The 21,453-nt window shown below is 35.9% G+C and overlaps 2 protein-coding genes across 4 annotated transcripts; both read left to right on the top strand.

The window, feature by feature from the left end:
• The first annotated feature begins 551 nt into the window (after positions 1-551).
• Positions 552-6,333, top strand: wdr93 (WD repeat domain 93). Its single transcript, XM_055154843.1, has 14 exons — positions 552-783; positions 874-938; positions 1,057-1,135; positions 1,234-1,319; positions 1,413-1,497; positions 1,756-1,828; positions 1,904-1,959; positions 2,209-2,295; positions 2,362-2,493; positions 2,984-3,176; positions 3,290-3,350; positions 3,425-3,581; positions 3,715-3,886; positions 5,784-6,333. The coding sequence occupies exons 1-14, from the start codon at positions 552-554 to the stop codon at positions 5,986-5,988; spliced, it is 1,683 nt and encodes a 560-aa protein (XP_055010818.1). The 3' UTR covers positions 5,989-6,333.
• Positions 6,334-11,985: 5,652 nt separating this feature from the next.
• Positions 11,986-21,304, top strand: zgc:123258 (uncharacterized protein LOC641502 homolog). 3 transcript variants are annotated; one of them, XM_020941318.2, is made up of 17 exons: positions 11,986-12,166; positions 14,137-14,247; positions 14,374-14,556; positions 14,663-14,752; positions 14,827-14,960; positions 15,139-15,299; positions 15,380-15,476; positions 15,692-15,793; positions 15,950-16,031; positions 16,816-16,890; positions 16,958-17,014; positions 17,195-17,248; positions 17,555-17,654; positions 17,748-17,828; positions 17,919-18,079; positions 19,393-19,426; positions 20,834-21,304. In XM_020941318.2, exons 1-17 carry the CDS (start codon positions 12,122-12,124, stop codon positions 20,872-20,874), a joined length of 1,608 nt encoding a protein of 535 aa, XP_020796977.1. In that variant the 5' UTR covers positions 11,986-12,121; the 3' UTR covers positions 20,875-21,304. The 3 variants fall into 3 exon arrangements, with proteins under 3 accessions (XP_020796977.1, XP_020796979.1, XP_020796978.1); XM_020941320.2 differs by lacking the exon at positions 17,195-17,248; XM_020941319.2 differs by lacking the exon at positions 19,393-19,426.
• Positions 21,305-21,453: the final 149 nt, after the last annotated feature.

The following is a 21,453-nucleotide window of genomic DNA, read 5'->3' as shown; positions in this document are numbered from 1 at the left end:
TAGCCTGCACATAATGTCAAGCCTGGCGTAGTGCAGGTTGCACATAGTACGACACGCGCAGGTCTCCTGCGTTCACGTTTTCCAGCTGGAGTGCAGCGTACGCCATGCAGCCATGGCAACGACAACGCTCGCAGGATGTAGCTAGCGTAAACAAAACCTGAAAATCAACAGAAAGCTACAGAAGGCTTATTTTGATGAACAACGGATATCCGTGAGTCAACTTGTTCACCCTTATTCACTCTAACATAAATTAAACACTGTTTTTCTTTTACAAAGTTGTTTTAGCCTTAATCGGACCGACAGTATAACCCAACTACACGCTAGCCACGCTAGCCAGCATATGTTCTATAGGTGATAAATATTAACGTAACGCTACATTACAGCAAAAGCTGGATGCAGGAATGTGCAAATGGAAGTACCTCTGCTAAACTCATCTGATGTGTATCCGGTAAATCACCGTATATATATATATATATATATATATATATATATATATATATATATATATATATATATATATATATATATATATATATATATATATATATAAGATGTCTGTTTGTTGTGTTATCATTGACCAGCTGCCAGAGAACGCCACCTGCCTGGCACTGTCAGAAGATGGTCAGTACCTCAGTGTTGGCCACCCCAGAGGATTGTCTCTTTGGTGTGCGTCTTCTTTTCGATGTGTTGCAGAGTGGTCACAAGACATGATAGAAATAACAGCTATTCAGATCACAAAAGTGGCAGAAAACACTTACTTGCTGGGAACAGTTGATGACATGGGTAAGACAGAGCTTGGTTTCTGAAGATAAAAAAAATAAACAAAAATGTTTAAAAAACAACTTGCCCAAGTTAACTGTATATCCTCTGCAGGTGTTGCCAGAATCTTAATATTTTGGTCAGAAATCATTCAACTTCTCAGGATCATTAACATAATGGTATTATTAGTGCTTCATCTCTGCAGTGTTTTGAATAATTTTAATTTCATTCATTGTGTGGTGTTGTGACTGTTATAGTAGGTTCCATATGCAATAACAAATAAATTGTCATCTATAGGAGGATATCAGCAATCGAAGTATTTGCATCACACTTCAAGTGTCTCAAGGAGGAGATTATGGAATTGCCTCAATGAGCTGTAAGTAAGCTATCATCTCAAAATAAAAAAACAAGTATAGGCCTGCCGCCAGCTACACTAGCCTATGTGTGTGTGGTAATAGACTTTTTTCCTAATAGGCAATGGTGCTGTTTGGCTTGAAATATTTTATTTTCCAACCGAATCATGGCTCAGGGAGTTGGGATTTGCTATTTCTCAAAAAAAGGTAAAAAAAAAAAAAAAAAAAAGACAAAATCAACCAGAAATAAATAATACATTAACCAACCATTGGCCACCATATCTTTTACCTCTGTGGTAGGACTCCATTTCCCCAATATTGTCAGAAGTCCAATGGTCACCTGTTGCAGTGATAAATAAAATCAAGCCACTACATTGTGTAATGGGTACGTTTACAATTCAGCAGCCTATTCTTGTGAAGAAGTTGGACAACTATCTATATCTATCTATCTATATCTACATCTATATCTATATATCTGTATATATATAAATATATAAATATAAATAATATATATATATATATATATATATATATATATATATATATATATATATATATATATATATATATATATATATATATATATATATATATATATATATATATATATACATATATATTTATTTATTTATTTATTTTATAGATACTATTTCAGAAAGTCCCTCTCAGTTTGACTCACATTGTCTGGCCTTGGATGGAAAATGTAGTGTGGCAAGGTATGAATGGACATGTGATGTATTTTTATGACAGTTGTGTAAATTAATGTACTTAATTTATGTTATTCAATTTAGAGCCTGCACTGTACACTTTCTTCTGCCATTATCTGGGGAGAGAAAAGAAAACACAGGTTGGTAATAACACTGTATTTCTGTGAAATGTGATATTGTCTTTAATTAAACAATTGCCTGGTGCTACTATAAAGCTGAACACAGCAGAAACATGGCTTTTAACTTATTAACCCTTTGTCTTGACTAGAGTGAAGGGAGAAACATTCATTGCAAAATACTGTATTAAACATTAAAATCTGCTAAAATCTGCATTAAATCTGCTATTCCATATTACAATTTATGACATCATTATTTATTTCAATTTGTAGACCTGCCTAATGCTCTTTGTATGTGGTGGAGTGATAGCAAACATCTTCTTCAGTACTCGCTCCAAAAAGCAACCAAAAGCAAATCTGGTAGAACCAAGCAATCTGGGTTTTAATTTGTAAGAAACAGAAAAACTAAATGTTTGTGTTTTTCAGATTTTCATTGTTTGCCTGGGTTGTTGTGGCCAAATGCAAATAAAATAGTTTGTTCAGCGGTCAGTGAATGCACTCGCTACATAGCCCTTGGTCTCTCTGACACTATTGTGTGTCTTTGGGACAGAAACTTTGGTAAGTCTGTACTAAAGCTTGATTCTATATTCCTGTTTTTCTTCTAACGAAAACCTAAAATAGCAATTTACCCACACGCACGGAGTTTTTGAATTTATATGAATAAGTATTTTAAATTAAATTTGTAAAACTAAACATAAAATGTCTCTTGAGACATCCTTTTTCTAGATATTATTTTGAAATTAGAGACTGTTATCATCCACTAGTTACTGTTTAACCCATATGATGCATTGACATGTACATTCAATACATTAAAGAAGTAACACACTTTCACAAAGTGAATCAATTGTCCATCACTTTGACAAGATCTATCAGATACACTGCTGATATAGGGTCATGGTGATCTTCTCATGGGTCACAACTGGTGTGATATAGATTATAGTTACATTTGAGTTTTGTTGACAAACAAGTGCCCCTTGTATCCCCAGTGCTCACAGAGAGTAACTATCTTATTTGTTTTTAAATATTGTGTATTTTCTATGTTCTACAGGCTCTCCAGTGTCTGTCTTGTCTATGTATGATGTGGACAGTGCCTTTTTTGGGATTCATTTTGTGGATTACTGTCCTGTGTCAGTGGATGACTCCAAGCTCCATCTTTTAGTAAAGTGCAAAAGTGGAGAATTGTATACAGTAATAATTATAGGACGAGGAAGGGAATTACGTATGCTACAATTGACTGAAAGGTTGAAAATGCAGTACATAATATGTCTATATATATTTATCACGTTCATCTGTTTGTCTGACTAACACAGTAGTCAGAGAATGCAACGTATTCACACTTCTTATTTTCCTACAGGGCAAAAGACAATGCTGACCTCTCGATTGTCACTGCAGCTGTGCCATTTCTGCAAGACTTGGTAGTAATAAAACAAATGATTTAAAAAAATAATATACATTTGTCACAAGCTGATATTTTTTATTGGTTGGACAGACACTTGTGATTCAAAGAAATGGTAAAATGTACCTACAAGATGTCATCAATAAAACAAATGTGTGCTCTTTGATACTACCTGCAAACCATACGCTCGCTACCTCCTGCAATCCTGTCTTTGCTCTTAACAGCCAACACCACTCTCTACTCATCCAAGGTAAATAAATACAGTTAATGTACTTCTCGTAAGTGATTACCTTTCATGATTTATCAAATTCTACATTCTGTATGGTATGAAAAAAATCTATAATATTTGTCTAAACTGTCAGTAACATTAAAAACACTTGTAGTTGTCAAGGAACCTCTTTCTACAGAAGATGGCAATAATCAGCTTTATATTTTCCGCTTTGGAGAGTGTGAAATCGTTAAGCCATGCATAATTACTCCCTCAGACTCAAACGAACAGAACACATGTCACTTTGTCACACTTAACGATTTATGCAACCAGCATCTACAAGACAGGTTGGTATCTTTTTTATTCAGTTAAGTTTAACAGATATTGATTACTTGTGTTTAAATGTACTTTAAGGAAACTATCTGCACATGAAAGGGCCAAAGACATAAAGCAAACATGGAGAGAGCTGCAGGAAACATCAATGATGATAAAACAAGGGTATCCAACAAACTATGTTTGAAGAGAATATATAGAATATACATTTTTCATTAAATATACAAAATAATCTGTGGAAATATTGATTCCTAACTTTAAATTAATATATCAATGTGGTGTGTTATTATTCAGTAATGTTGCTTAAAATGTGTTAAGTGTATGGAACCAATTGAACTGTCTGTGAAAATCTTTATAAACACATCTTGATTTCATAGGCACAGTTATGATGACTTGGTTGCTAGTGTGTATAAAATGTCTCATATAAAATTGGGTAAAAAAAAAAAAAAGGTCACTGATGTATGATTATTATAAAATTGTCATGTTTGCACTTCACAATAATAGTGATGCCATACCATCTTGAGAATGCCCAGTCTCATCTGATCTCAGAAGCTAAGCAGCACTGGGAGTGATTAGTTGGGAATACCAGGTGCCACAGTGTAAACTGTCACCATGTTCTTCTTAAGAGTCAGCCTTGCCTTACCTAATTTGAATGTGGTGCATGTGAGTAACGGATGGTGGGCACAGTTTGGCAGCTATGCTTCCGTCAATATATCCCAAGGCAGCTGTCGCTACAATAGTAGCTTACCAACAGGTGGTGAATCAATTATTAGTATCATGGAAGTGTTCACACTTAGAAACATATTGTAATTTCTTGTCTGAGATGGCTATATTTATGTGTGTCTACATACATGTTGAAGACATGTTTAAAATAAATACTAATTATTATTATTAGTAGTAGCAGCATTAACTAAAATCAATTTTTGTCTTTTCACTTGTAATCTGTGGACAATATACATGTCTTCAGCCACAATCCACAGCAAACCAATGTGTCTGTTCTCAATTCAAGGCTATTGGTTTTGACCCAAACTTTCTATTTACCCTCGTCTGTCTTGGATTTCAATGTGTTTGGAGTCCTTATTAAAATCAGAAAAGCTTTGATTGGGCTGAGATCTTTAATGCTTTGACCCATTAATCAAATATAAATATATAAATAAATATAAATTCAAATTTCAACAAATAATTTCATTTTATATGATAACCTGCCCTTCACTGCATAAATGAATTAAAGACATCTTATCAATACACAGGCGTGTGTCAAAAAAGCAAATGATGATTTATTTTAAGTGGCCTGTTGTGTCTGTCAAAAATTAATTTGCTGTATTGCAGAATGGAAATGGACTTTCCATTTGTCCACTCTGACTCATCAGTGATTATAGGCTGTAAGGGGCCTTATCAGGTTAGCCAAGAGCTTCAAGACTTCAAAAAACAACTTAAAGCCATATGCGTGCAGCTGTATGTGGAAGGGGCTTAGTCCTGAGGTTTGTCATCTTAGCTCAGACATCGGCCAATGTTTTTGCGTGTCAAAAGGCACACAGTACATACACACAAAAAAATCTATTAATTATTTTAAGCTAAATAAGCTATATGTACAAGTTGTACAAGACAATAATAATAGTAATAATAGTTATTCTCACTATTTTGTTATACTGGGTTGAGTTTATTAATTGTTACACAACTCCACAAAAGACAACTAAAATAAATCAGCTAGGCTATATGCATTATTTCCAGTATTTCATAAGACACTCTCATTTTTTGAGTCTGAATTGTTTTGCAGTACATGATTATTGGTCAACAACATGAAGCTCTCCGGGGTGCTGTGGCTTACCTCCTTCTTCACTTGCAAAGAGTTAACATTGCATGTAAAGGATCCAGTAATCACTGTGTTATTCTCTGTGTCTGTTGGTACAGCAGCCTTGTGGTAAAACCTTCGCAATCCTTTTCTGAAGTGAATGGTGAAGAGGCCATAGATGATAGGGTCAAGACAAGCATTCCCCAGGCCAAATACAAAGAGGATATGAGTCAGAGACAGAGACACTTTCCCCTCCAAGTCATCAGGAAAAAACCAATACCACAGGCCCAGCAGGTAGTATGGAGTCCAGCAAACAATGAATGACACCACGATGACAATACTCATCTTCAGAGTCTTCATTCGGGCTCGGGGAATGTTGTTTTTGGAACATCGCAAATGCATCTCATTTGGTGGCACTAAAATATAATATGAAATTTTTAGGTTGGTATAAATATTGTACAGTAACATCAGAGTTCATAAATGGGATCTAAAACATATTTATGATGTAGGCTTTATAATGTAAGTAATTGAACTTAATAAACAAACTTACAGTTGTCTCTTTTTAAACGTTTGGATATTTCACAGAAGATCCTGGTGTAACAGGTGATCATGATGACCAGTGGCAGCAGGAACAAGCAGGAGAAGGTGAACATGTTGTAGGCCGTCTCATGCCACTGGAGATCAAAACTCCCTCGAGTGGTGCATTGTGTGAAGTGCACCGGATGGCAGATGGTTACACTGTGGAAGAGGAACAGCTAAAGAGAAAAGGATACAAGGTATTAGAATTACTGTTCCACACACTCCCATCATCTTAATTGTCTCTATTGTATATGCAGAAAGCAAGATCCAAGTAGAGATTGAGGTCTGTCTGTGCATATGGAAACTATGAATATGTGTATGTGGCCTTTAATTAGCAACATAATAGGGAGCACATATGGTTGATATATTGACTCATTCTGCTCCATTTCAGTTATTTGTAACATTAGAGTTTGTTTTCTTTATTTACATCTCTTGTTATATTTGTGCAAATGCTGTACTTTTTCTGTATGGGCGTGTTAATTTTAGGTGCATCCCTCTACTGACCTGTGGTACTGACAGCACTAAGCTCATGCCCCACGCAACAGTCAGCATCACTTGGTTCCTCTTTCGAGCCTTATTGATTGCCAAAGGGTTGAGGATGGCCGACTGTCTATCCAGACTAATCACCACAGTGACAAAAGCACATGAGTACATAGCTTGCAACTTCAGAAACATTAAGAGCCTGCAGGTAATGTCCCCAGCCAGCCACTGAACAGTTATGTTCCAGAAGGCGTCCACTGGCATTACTATGAAAGTCACCAGCAGATCTGCCACTGTTAGGTTAATTATAAGGACTCGGACGTGAGACTTGCGTTTGCCATCACAGTGTGCAGCCCACAGCACAGCCAGGTTACAAAATGCAGATATAACACACAGGATGAAGGTGATGATGACTCTGATTTTGGCTGCTGTGCTGAAAGTGGGCAGCTGAGGGCTAGCGGTCCCATTGGTCCAGTTGGAGAGAGCCAAGGAAAAGTCGCAAGTGATGTTGAGCGAGGGGTCTGTCATCAAATAACACATATTCACTGCACACTCAGTCATCATGGTAGTGTTCATTTTGTGCAGCATAGCATTCTGTTCAAACCTCATGAAGGTCAGCTGTGCTAGAAACAAATAAAATCAGATAGAACACAAATGAGTCAGGGGATGAGAAGTGGGCAATGTAGAAAGTAGTCTACTGCATGACTAATAGAGAGTAAAGAGGAGCACAAGAGTTCCTGAGAATGTTGCCCAGAGATGGTTAAAGGAATGAGATGACAGATGTACAGAGCTGAGCAAAATAGGATACTGAAGCTCATCAAGAGGAAATAATAAGCAGGGCTTTACACGGCTCTTTCACATTGCTATGCAGTCTGATAGAAACATGAAGGTTTGGAAGAGACTGAGAGTTAATATTCTAATATTAGAGAGGAGGCATTTTCTCATGGTGTGCAGCTATAGGATTATTAAATCAGGATCACTATATATGTCATGCTATTTGCAATTAATATCACCATTTAAACTCAATAAAACGCCAGTGAGATCTGTTATTTACGCCCGTTTACATTCTCAAAAACATTGAACAAGACCAAATAATGTATAGTTAACTGTGTACACTATGCCATTGATTGCCATTTCTTACGACACTGATTAGCCTACATTATTTCATGGAAGTAAATAAAATGTGCTTGGAACGGAATTAATTCAATTACAGTGTGTTACTTACAACTTAATAGTGTTTAATTATACAATAGGGTATAAAAAGGTATGGAAGCATGCGCTGAACTTACCTTAACATACGGTAGAAAAAAGTTCAGGTTCGAGCAGGTCATTGACGAATATGAAAGTGCAAAAATAAGTTATTTAGTGTCATCTCCTTGCATCCTTGTCTTCTCTGAGGTTGCAGCAGGTACCGATTGCAGCTTGGGTTCTTTACGGCTTGGGTCTGATTTTACGGCTCTGGTGCGCGTCTTGTGCGCTTCTTCCATGAACTCTTTTGGAGCTGTTGTCTTTACCAATGAGAGGCGCTGGATGTTCCCTCGGGGAGTGGTCTCACCTCGGTGCAACCCCCATTATCGCCGCATCAGACGGACGGACAATGAGGGTAAAAATCGTCGCAACTGGAAATAAATTGACTTAGTATCAATTTAGAAACAAGCTTACAAAAGAAAACTTGTAAGGAGATTTGAGACAAAATATTCTTTACACAACATATGATTCACAGAAAATGGCAAAAAAACAAACAAAAAAACAAAAACAAAAAACACAATTGCCATTCTTCCAGTGCATTGGACATGATGCAGGCTATGATAAGGAAAGTCAATTCAGCGATTAGGATGGCAGTGCCAAACAAGTAACTGTTTGTATTGCATATTTTGTGGCTACAGTAAGTAGTTTTGATACAACGATGATCAACTTGCTGTTGCCATTTATGTGACATTGAAAATTGAAATAGAAAAAAGGAAAATGTTCAGTAGATTATTTGTTGGTGCTTTGTCTTTGTTCCAGATTTTTACAGGGTCATGTTTTTGGTCTAGAAATTAAATACAGTTGTGCATATATCTAAATCTGTAATGACAAGTCTCTTGTTTCTATGGTAATTTCTTTCCACTGATAGTTGTACACACAGGTCAAGGCAGTGAGATGGCAGGGGTTAATTATATTCCTACAGCTAAGCTTTAAATGTATGAATCACTATATATACAGGATTATACCTGCAGCCACTGTCTTCATATGAATGTTTAGCTCAGTGCCTACAATTACATAGGCCTACATCTTTCTATTTTATTTGTTTTCATTTGGTTGGATGGTTAGAAACCTTGCCTTACCCACTCATGTATTCAACACATCAGCTAATTAGCAACACATTTTAATCCTGGTCGGAACCCTTCACAAGCAGCTATAAAGCAGTAATTGTTGTATACTTGACTCTTCAATTTAATTAGATAAAGAATAAACTAGTAAAATGAACAAATATGCACCAAAATGTACGTTCTAGTAAACTAGTACAAACGAATAAAGATAAGAATAGTGACAGTGTGCAGGCTCAGTGTGACCAATGACTAAGTCATTGCTGTTTATTCATGTCACTCAGATTTAGTTGTTTATAGCAGGCTTTGTAGTGATGCTTAGATGAGTCAACAAACACTGCCCATTAAATTTGGTTCACTCTGTTGCTTATCTCTGAACAAGCCAAATATCCCGCCTCAAAAACACAAAAGGGACAAGCTGCTTAAGAACTGTCCATACCTATCTGTAATTGTGCACTCCAGCATAGAGTAGTCAGACGTCCTGGGCAGTTGCCGCTCTATGTACGCAAAGAAAACTAAATTGTGAGACTAAAACAATAGACTAAGCAGGGTCACATTACTCCATCTGCAGACTGGTGGGAAACAGAGAAGCTTGCACAATAGCTTTGAAGGCAAACGGATGGTCTTGAAGCATTCAAAATGAATGTATACGTTACTGTGTTGCTGATAAATAGCTCCAATTGAACATTGTACTTCTAAAAAGATATGTCTGCATACATCAATTAATAATGTGGTATATATATATATATATATATATATGCTAAATAAATAAATACAATTATGATATGGCAACAGTTTCACTTTCATCATTCCTCCATTTGGTTAAAATTTTTATTTATTTTTTTTATGTTGGTAATCTGTTGGTGTATGCAGCATGATTGACAAGATCTTCTGTTCATGAGCGAGTTTGTGACACATATGAAGTGTGTTTCATTTCTACCTGTGGTGTGAAAAGTGGATGTTATAAGTGGGCAGCACCCATCATAAAGGGAGACATAATTATCTAATCACTTTACAGTTGTCATTAGGCTATTATGCATAGTGCATGGACTAGGGTAGGGGAAAAAAACAAAGTCTAAAAAATTATGGGGCTATAGGGATAAGAAATATAGCTAATGTTGTTTTAAGATAAAATAAATAATCAGAAATGGCAGACTTGGATGACTGAAAATGCATTAGCCTGTCTATGTAAATAAATACAATGGATGTTGAATGTCAGGTAAAAGACACATAGCCGCAAAATGTGATTTCTTTCCTCCCACGTTTAGAGCATGCTGACCCAAAACATTTTATTTACAGTCACCTTGCTCTTCCGGCTTAATTCAAGCCTCAAAGAAAGACTGTCTCTCAGGAAGTCTTCGTTTTCATTTTGATGAAAAGCGGATCCAAACAGCTAGAGAAAATATTTGATTGATTAAGGTAATTTCTTCAGAATTGTTACCATCATCACAAATAAGGATTGTTAAGGAAATGTATATTGTGAAAAGATTTCTCTTAGTGTGTCTTTGTGTAAATGAAAGTGATTGCTACCTGTCACCAAACTAGTCATTAGCATGTGTAAAGGCTCAGCAAACACAGTTGTAGCTACCCTCAGGAAGACCTTTGCACACTCTGTTTTGATATGTGCATAACTCTGTATTTCTTTATAAATATTTAGAGCTCAAATGGGGGAGATGAAAGAGGAGACTTGGGAGTGGTCACTGAGAGAGGATACTGATGACACTGTGGGTCTCTGACTAGGGCCTAGACCCTGTTCATATCTCCTGTAACAAAGAAAAATAAACCTTTGTCTGTATTCCAAAAACTCACTGGGCTTTGCAAATGGATTATTTATTTATCATCAAGATATATGCATAATTTTTCCACTACAGGATTTACGGATATTAATGCTCAATGATATCATAATCATAATATCTAAAATGTTTTTTTAATTTAAATTATTACATTATTTATCAAGCTGCAGACATACAAAAAAGACCTTCACTATGTCATTGATAGTTATATAATAGGCTGCATATTTGCCTTCATGACAGTAAGCATGGCCACAGACTCTTTAATTATAATGTGAGGGTGAAAACCGTGTACTTGAAAAAAAAAAAAATAATAATAATAATGGCCTCTAGCTTGAGGATTTTGTCCAGTATCTTTGCTGGTCCTAATACTACACTTTTCTGGACTTAGATGTCAGATGTTTTTCCTGAGATCTACTAGGATCTGCTGTAGCCACTGGAACATAACAGAAGTGGCTTATATCAAGAACTCTTACTTATGGCTTAAGAGGGCTGGTCTGAAGTATCCTGGCTGAACAAGAGCAGGCCTTGAGCACCTGAGCAATCAAGGCCCAAATCTACCACACCAGACAAGGCCCAAGGTGTAAGTGACCCCAGAGATAGTCCAGCACATAAGACAGACTTATCCCAAAATTCATTTTTCAGCAGCAAAAAATAAATAAATAAATACATAATAATAATAATAATAATAATAATAGGAATAATACATCTTAGACAGAACATGTATGTGTGTGTGTGTGTGTGTGTGTGTGTGTGTATATATATATATATATATATATTTTTTTTTATATATGTACACACACACACACACACACGTACACACGTACATACGTACATACATTTAAAGGCATAATAAAGGCTAGAAACATGTAGATTTTGTTGCCATGGTAATTGCGGTGGCCATTTTGTAATGGGAAGGGTAGCAAATTTAAAGACAAAAAAAAGACAAAAAAAAGAGAGAGATTGATTAAAAGGTTTAACGGGACATATACTGGCATATTTGTGGTCCTACTAATGCAGATATACCTACTTTAACTTACTTACAATATTTAATTCAATAAATGCAGGCAGCTTCATGAGTAGAATTCTACAGTCAAAGCATGGCTGCTTGAACTGGGGATTTCTCTAGTGGTTTGCCATTGCTGCGTTGGTCATGTGTCTAAAGCCGAAACAGGAAGTAGCTAGTTGGGGAAGACAGCACCCAGCTTCGAAGATGACATAGGGCCTAAATGTGTTTTATTCCACATCGAAGGGTTTTGAAAACTGCCAGTTTAAGAAAAAGAAACATATCAAACGAAAATGGGACGTGTTGTCATTTTAACTGTTATTTTCCTGGCAACATTGGTAAGTTTATACTAGCTATAACCTTACATGCAAGTGAAACTTAACTTATGGGTCGCGCTGCTGTTTATCACTTTTACCAACATTATCTACTGTACATTTCATATTTCGCAAGCGTGACACTTTAACACCATCGTCTTGATCATCGTTAATAAGTTAATGCCACGTTAGCAAAACATGTATGATAACTTGGAACGTTGTTTTTGGAAATGTAATTTAAGCATTGGTTTCGAGCAATGCCAAACGCCTTCCGTGATCATAGAAGTTAAGCAATTCAAATAAAAATATTATATCTTTTGAGAAGGGAAAGGTCTTCACAAAGTCCTTCAAACCATTAAGGAATTGTTTTCTGAAACCCATTATATTCATGTTACAGACAAAGTTGAAAATCAGGCATAGTGTAGAATGCCTGAAATGGCCCGGCAAAGTAGGAAAGAACCAATAATCTCTACTAAACTTGAGAACCCAAATGGCCTTTAGGCAAAAGAGAGAATCGCTGTCAAAGTGAAAGTAAACAGTTTGCAGTCTTTGGTAAATCACCTTGCCCTTTCTTATTCTCTATATGGTAGATGTGTATGATTTTTTTCAGGTAGTTTTAACCTATGTCTCACATTGCTCACTGCTATCCCATTACTTTTTTTTAGCAGCGTTTTGACGCATTTGATTAATTTTAGCATTGGCATATAAGACAATGTCCAAGATACAAATAATAATTATGTATAATTAAAGAATCACATGTTGGTAGGGCCTCCAAAGAAGGTTTAGTAGAATAGGTTACATTTAGGATTGATGAGAGGACTTCATGGGCATATCGACAAATATGAATATCTTGATACTTTCTTTAAAATATCCCAATAATGATATTACAGTTTTCAGTTGTTAGCTTCAGCACATTTTCTGAAACTTGGTTTAGTATTTATCATTTGATTCAGCCTCATGTGTCTGAACAGTAGCACAAGTGGTCATATCAATTGCTACAGTTCACACACTTTTCAGAATCTTTCTCAGAATACTTGACTAATGATAATAGCAAAAATCTACAATTTGGGACCACCCAAAATCTAATAATCTAAATTTTCTTCAGCATAGGTATTTATGGTAAGGATAAAATACTGTAAATACTGCACGTGTCTGTTATATACATTTATTTAAATAAAGTTATGTTATGTAATAATGGTTTTAGACCAAAAAAAAGCCATATCCCCTTTCCCCTTTCAGCCCTATCCAAATGAGTAACTGTAAAGTGTAAACCCCCAGTGTGCACTAAACCAGTGATTCTCAGTGGTCACTGACAGTAGGACTAAAGCTTCTAAACTGCACTGTTGAATGAATGAATGAACACATAAAAACATGACCAAAGGTTGATAGTTTTGATGGTAAAATTTGCTTTTGAGGGACAATGAATCAGAATGTAAAGGTAAAACTGCATTTTACTGGGATAAAATTCAGTTTATTTTCAGTGGTATATCTGTAAATATGTCAAAGAGCTTGAAAAAAAACTGTATTGCCAAAAAAACCAAAAACATTCCTTAAATGAAATAAAAATCAACAATAAAATCTGTCTATCACACTTTACCTATACCGACACTAAGCATTATATAGAATAACTAGGCATCCTGTACAATGCCTAAGCAAACTAGATAATAAAATATTTATTTCCTACTTTGACTAAAACCATCAGACATTCTATAGATCTGGATCATCAACTTTGCCTGTAAAATATATATTTAGAATACTACAGAGTTGTGCGCTTTAAGTTGAGGAATGTTTGGTGGCAGCCTCACTCTCATAGCATTTAGTGTTTTCTTTATCTAAAATACAGAGGAAACCTTCTGAACTGGACTGAGTCTCTGTCATCTATACCGTGGCACCCAGAACACAACATAGATTTAACGTGCTGTTACTCTTTATTCTGAAAAGGAATGTACACTGTAAAGTTTGAAATTGTTTTAATATGTTTGTACATTACATAGGCAAACTGCCAGGAGGGCATCTTGCATATTTCAGATGGCCAGACAGAAAGAGAGTTCTGCATTGTTCACAATCACTCATGGACCCCACTGGCACAATCCCTCGATACTGCTGTCAGTACTGTTTTGTGAACTCATTAAATTGTTTGTAAAGCTGTGTTTTAACCATTTTCTGCCATGAATAATACAACATGCAATTTTCTACAGTCAAGACTTACCCTGTATAACCTTCCTTTCCAGACTGTATACCCTTTGGTAAATTTGACCTCACAATTGCTGTGTAACAGCTCAGGGGTCACCCCAGACCTTGTCAAAGGAAAAGCTGTAGTGGTGATGAGAGGAGACTGTGATTTCAGCCAGAAAGCGTTGACTGCTCAGGAACTTGGAGCTACCACTTTGCTTATTGCAAGCAACAAGACTTTGGTATGGTTTATCTGAATTATCTGAAATTTGTATTTTTAAGCTAGCCTAGGAAAACCTTGGACAGGTTTATCTGACTCAAAGTGTTTCTTTAAATGTGAAATTACAGGCCACTCCATCAGCCAATGAATCTGAATATTCAAAGATAACTATTCCCCTTGCGCTTATGAGATACAGGGACTTTTTAGAAGCACAACAGGTTGGACAGCATTGTATTTTGGTTTATTGATTTGACCCATGTTGTTTCTAATGTTTGTAATGCTTACTTTGTAGGTGTTCACTGGGGAGATGCAAGTGAAGCTGTATGCCCCACCACAAGCAAAGATAGACCCAAGCATTGTAGTTATGCTTCTAATTGCTATAATGACAGTAGCCTTGGGTGGCTTCTGGAGTGGTGCCAGTGAAAGGTATGTGGATTGGTCTCTTGCATAAACAGCACAAATACTACTAGATTGTAATTTTACTGAATATGAGTAGAGCCTAGGCCATGGTTCTTTCTATTTTTATCTATTATTTGTTTGGTCTACTACTTTTAAAAAGAACATGGGAGGGACTGACTACCCCTTGATTGTTTGTGTGTGGTAGAGAGCGATTAAGTAGTGGCCATGCCCATGATGACGGAGGAAGAGGCGAAGGCAAAGCTGACAGTGGAGAGCTCTTCCTTTATTCCCCCCTTAAAGTAGTGGTCTTAGTTTTGGTGATGTGTGGAATGCTTGTCCTCATGTACTACTTCTACAATATCCTGGGTTAGTACAACTTATAGTACTTATCTGTATTTTCTGCGAGTTTATTATATTATATACTTAAAATACTTCTTTCTTTTTAGTGTATGTCATTATTGCCATATTCTGCCTGGCATCTGCAAATGCGCTGTTTTTCTGTTTTGACGCTGTGCTGGATAAAATTGGCTGTGGCACTATAAGGTTTGTTTAATGAATAAAACATTTTTTAAACAGCTAATTATAAACACACATACAGTACAATGTAATATTGAAACATTTCCATGTGTGAAATGCCAATCTTCAAGTGTGAAAAGTAATTCAATTAGCTTTAAGAATGCATAGGACAGTCATGGTTTTCTATGAAGCTGTTAATGTGGAGACTTTTGTCCATTTATATGCCTGTGTCATTTTGACAGGTTTTCAGTGAGAAATTGGAACTTTTCTGTGAGATCTATTATTCTGGCATCTGTGTGCATTGTCATAGCAGTGATTTGGGGTGTCTACAGGAATGAAGACAGGTAATATATTATCTTAGCCTTGTTTAGCACATGTTAGTGCAGTTCATTTTATAATTTGGTATGCATTTGTTTTAGTATAATCTCAAAGATGATGTTAAATTGAATGATATTTATACAAATAACCTTCTACAAATTATAATTACAACATTTTTGTAGATGGATCTGGATCCTGCAGGACATCCTTGGCATTGCCTTCTGCCTTAATTTCATAAGAACAATTTCATTGTCTAATTTTAAGGTATGTTTTTGTTTTTGTTGCATGCTGTATAACCAGTCTTGTTCGGTTAGGTCTTTTTGTTTGGTGAGGTGTTTTTGTTTGAATAAAACACCTGGTCTAATTTATCAGCTTAAAGTGAACTTAATCATTACTGTTTATTGTCAACATAAACTGAAAATTTTTACCCATCCTCGTGTAAAACTAATTAATTTTCCTCTTACCATAGTACATTGTGTGCAAATAGGGTTCTCTGTAAAAGTGCTACACCTGAAGTGGATACTACTTTTGATCTTCATATCAAAAATGATATTGGACAGACAGATTAATTTCAAAAATTCATTCTAAATTTGAAGGATTTGGCAGCTGTCTGTTATAGTAATAACAGTATTCAAATCAAAATATATCTTTTGATTGGAGAAAGGTTTTCACAGAATCCATCAAATGAGAAAGAAATCTTTGGCCTGTAACCCATGAATTTATTAGAAATGCGCCATTCTAATACCGTTATTGATACATTGACTTCCAATATCAATACCTGATACAATGCAGAGTGAAAATGTAATTTCTTTCCTTAAAACACAGATGTAACAAAATTGATCCAAATGTGTTATATCAAGTAACTACAGAACTTGTTTAAACATCCTGAGTTCAAAAATAGCCAGTAATGGTCTCATTAGATCAGTGCATAGGTCTGAACAGGATATTAGTTGAACCGATAGTCTGGAACCAATTCCAATTCTGGTGCAGTCCTACTATTGATTTGATCAAGAAAGTTTTACAAGTTAATATAATTTAATCTTTACAGATTTGTGTGATTCTACTGAGCCTTCTGCTTCTATATGATGTCTTCTTTGTTTTTATTACTCCATTTTTTACCAAGGTATGTAATGAACATGATAACTAAGCATACACATTTACCATTAGATTGTAATACATTTTTTTGCTAGAATGGAGTCAGCATCATGGTGCAGGTTGCCCTTGGCCCAGATGCATCTGGAGAAAAGGTATACTTTTTAATTGGTTGCTACTCAATCTCCATTGTCTAAATCAAATTGAATCAAAAATTCATTTCAGAATAAAAAGAGTTAAGCTGGTGCTTGCTTACATTTGACATAATCTAGACTAATCTGCTCTGCTTGTTCCTTTATTAACTGTGCACTGGGGTTGGGTTGGCTTTCTCCTAGATGCACGGTAACATGGTGGAAGTGCCTGCTGAGCCCCAGCCCCCTACAGAAAAAGTAAGCTGTCCATTCTTGCTAACTATTAACATTTTTTCTAAAAAGCATGGACATGCTTGGCTGTTTAAACCATTTACATGTGCAACAAGGCTGCTAAATGCGTGGAAAACTGGCATAATTGAATAGATAATTAATTCCTTTACTTTCCTGATTGTAGTTTCTAATCAGCATGCTTGACTAACCTTTTCATCAGTTGTGGAATGTTAATCCTAAAGAAAGATAGCTCTTTAATTATTATTTTCTTCTAGTTGTATCAGTTGTCTAAAACACTTTCAAACAGAAGTTTGCTTGTTTTTGTTTCCATAGCTGCCTGTAGTGATGCGAGTTCCTCGCTTCTCAGGCTTGGCCCAGAATTTATGTGGGATGCAGTTCTCTATTCTGGGTTATGGAGACATTATTGTTCCAGGTAATTTTTATTTTTACTATGTACATCTCTATTTAGTGTTTGGTGAGCAGAAGTAGTCCCAACTCATAAAACATAATATTTGTACATTTCTAGGGTTACTGGTTGCTTACTGCAGCAGATTTGATGTCTGGGTAAACAGTGGTCGTAAGGTGTACTTCATCAGCTGTTGCACAGGTACACAATTAGCTCATTCACTCTTTTTTTAGGCATGTTTAATTCCTGTATAATGTTTGTTTAGTCATGCTTAAAACATCTTTTTTTCAGCCTATCTCATGGGAATGATCATCACATTCACTGTCATGCTCCTGTCCGGGATGGGTCAGCCAGCTCTGCTTTACCTAGTGCCTTTTACTCTTATAACCTCTGCTGTGGTGGCTGGGTGTAGAGGAGAGATGAAGAAGTTTTGGACTGGAACTTCTTATGAGGCAAGACATTAAATCAATGCAATTAAATGTTTAAATCTTACCTCTTTTTTAAGGTGACTTAATGTATTATTGGATTTGCATGGTTTTAGAGGTACCTGATTTTCAAACTATGGAAGTAGAAATCCTATCAGTTATTTAGTTCCTAGCTCGCACTAATAGTTAAGGACATCACTAGAATTCCCGTACATGAATTTTCGAGCATGTGCACAGCTTTAGAACAGCTTTTTTAGACTACAAGCCAATTTGCTTTAAGTAGGTTCTTTTTTTCTGAGTTTGCAATCAGCTGCTACATAAGGCCCACATAGAACAAATAAACAAGTGCAATCGGAGATAGCAACCTGGTCCCCCATGAGGCATCAATGGAGGCAGTTAATCACCACGGAAGCTATCTTATGAAGAGTCCAGCCCATATTACATGATCATTATATCCACAATGCAATATGTCTAACTGTACAGTGCCCATGAACATTTGTGTGATACTGGTCACACATGAGAACGTCTGTGTTTACTTTTTCTGAGATTTTGAGACCACTCTCATTGCTCTAGCTCGATCCTTCGCGGAGTTATGACCAAAAACTCATATTTGCCCTTAGTTAGCTTGACCTTCAAGTGACCTTGACCAGTTTTCAACCTGTAACATCCAATGTACCTCGGTTATGTATGTGCCAACTTGTGTGATGATTGGGTGAATAATTGGTGAAATTGCCTATCCTTTATAATGGCATGACATTTCAATTGACCCGTGTGACCTCAAATGACCTTCGATGGTCACCAAACTTTTTCTGCGGCATCAGGCACGGGGGCTTGACCCTCGTACCAAATTTGGTAACAATCAGTCCATAAATGGCAGAATTATGGCGGGTGGACAGACACACAGACACACAGCGTGAATTCAAAACCTGGTCAACCCTTTGGGGACCAGGTAATAATACCAAGTAAAGTTGGGTACCTTACCTTTAATGACCAGTCCAAACATAACAACATTTTAGAATACTTGGAGTTGGAGTCAAACAAGCTATAACTGTGCGTGTAAAAAAAACATACAAACATAAACACACATTTCTGTATGAATTCTAGGAACTCTTGAAGGACAAGTTGGTTCTGGTTTGTCATAACTCAGGGCTTCCAGTTGCTTTCCAGGCCTCAGCAAGTTAGAGTTCTTACTTACCTGGCTGGCTTTACCTGCAATTTAAGCTGCATGAAATTCTTGGAAATCAGGCGTTGTTTCTATTCACTGAGACCTTGTTTTCTGTGTCATAAGGGAAAGAGGGGGAAAATGAGAAAAAAAATATTCTTAACTTTATCTTCAACAGGTCTTGGATTCATCCAGGGAACCTTTGCTTCCAGGTGTGGATTTCTTAAAACTTTAGCACTTTTTCTAACATTATTAAATTTACTTTAGAACAATTTCTTAACTCCTTTTAAGAAATGTTCTGTTTTATTCAAGCTTTGATTTCCAGGGTGTATAAACCAATGGGGGGGTCAATACATTTTTATCTTTGACCACTAGATGGCTCTAGCCCATAAAAAGCAATGACCCCCGCCTGGTCAAATATTCACTACCTGGATTTACCAAGGCAAATGTAAGAGTAACACTGTATATTCAGCAACGTTATGTGCCCAGTGATGTTGGCTGGACTAACTACCTGATTATCATTAATGACAGTTTTTCCGATGGCATAGTCATAAATCAAAGGTTAGGATTAAATCTGAAAGTGTGAGCAGTTCAGGGTAGTGATGTGTTTTTTTGTGGGATCCAGTTCTTTTGGATCAGTTCCTTTTACAGAGCTGTACAAAAGACTGGCTCTTTAACTTTTTATATGACAGAAGCCAATGTAATCACAGACAGAAATGACTGAGGCTTAGATTTTATTCAAATGCTTCAAACGGAGATTGGGAGAGTATTTATCCTTTGAAATGAAGCAGAATCTAAATAAAATGTTGTACTACAATATATTATTATTATTATTATTATTATTAATATAGCGCTCTCTCATGTTGCCTACTCTGCTTCTGAGCTTATTCTTGTTTTGGTTCAGTGTAAATCAGTGTAAAAATGCATGCAAGAAAAAGATGTTTTTTTTTATTTTTTATTAGATTGTTATTTTAAAAAATTAAATCCGGTTCCAACTGTTCATGTCAAGGATTCGACTTGTTCATGAACACCATATCACTAGTTCAGAGTAGCTCAGGGAGTAGGAGACATAATTTTCACTAATTGATTTAAGAGTTATTTTAAAAAATATATATTATTATTTTTTAGAGTTATTTTAGAGTTATTATTATTTTTTTTTCCCAATACATTGATTATTGGAGAGTTGGACTTCTGCCCACAATGTTTGTACATTTCAAAGATTTTCAATGGGGTTAAAGACTGCATATTGTAGTCAGGTGTTATTTTTGAGCACACAGCGTTTCTGAACATATAATGGGAGACTCTTACAGGCAGTGGGTTTTCTGCTGTTTAATTGCTCTTTCTCTGCTTCATTACACATCAACACAGCCATTGAAAATGAATTGCTGATACTGTGTTTATCTCTTGCTTTTTGCATGCTGTGTTCAACCTGTGGTCATTAGGTACTATGGAGTTTATCTTGCATTATTCTGTTTTGTTTAGATGTGCTGTCTGATGCCTGCTTACTTTTGCACATTCCCATTATCAACAACAATCCTAAATTTTACAAACTGTTTCTCATGAATGTTTAATTAGTATTTTCAATTTTAATTAGATTTTTTTTTCCATTTGTGTTTCAGAGGGAAGAACTGAGCGAGCCATAGAAGGTGACAAATGCTGATTCATAAAGCTGGTGATCTTAAGCACAACTGAGTTTTTTATTGTTTTAATACAGTTAAGGGAATTGTACTATTTGTGCTTTGGTAAAGATTTTTTAAAAGTACCATTTAAATGAATAGTGATTACTTTATTGAAAGCTAATTTGTTGATGGAGTGAGTTTATATTAAAGTGATTTTTTTTATTGTTTTCCTTGGTAGTAATGACTAGACTTCTACAAAATGCCTTGATAAAAATTGCATATTGTCAAACAAATGAGCACTTTATTACTTTTTTGTTCTGTTAGATATCTGGGTTTTAAATCACACCACAGTCAAGATTTGGTAGCTTTGACATACTTTGATTACTGTAGTGTATTTAATATGTGTATCATTGATGATGTTAAACACATTAAAAATGGTTACTTAACTATTAAACATGTGTCTATAAACGCGTTGGGCTGGGCATACACTTCTTTAACTTTGCAAATAAAGTCATTCAATTGCTGCAATGTGGTAATGGGTCAGTTCAATTGTTTGGGTTTAAGTGGTTTTGAGCAGAGAGCTTTGCAGTGGACCAGGTTAAACGAGCAGCACCGGGTGA

Source organism: Boleophthalmus pectinirostris, unplaced genomic scaffold (assembly GCF_026225935.1).
Source record: "Boleophthalmus pectinirostris isolate CB_2022bp ecotype Guang Dong unplaced genomic scaffold, ASM2622593v1 HiC_scaffold_19, whole genome shotgun sequence".
NCBI classification, from domain to species: domain Eukaryota; kingdom Metazoa; phylum Chordata; class Actinopteri; order Gobiiformes; family Gobiidae; genus Boleophthalmus; species Boleophthalmus pectinirostris.
Note: the sequence above shows the minus strand (reverse complement) of the source record. Positions and strands in the feature narration are given on the sequence as shown.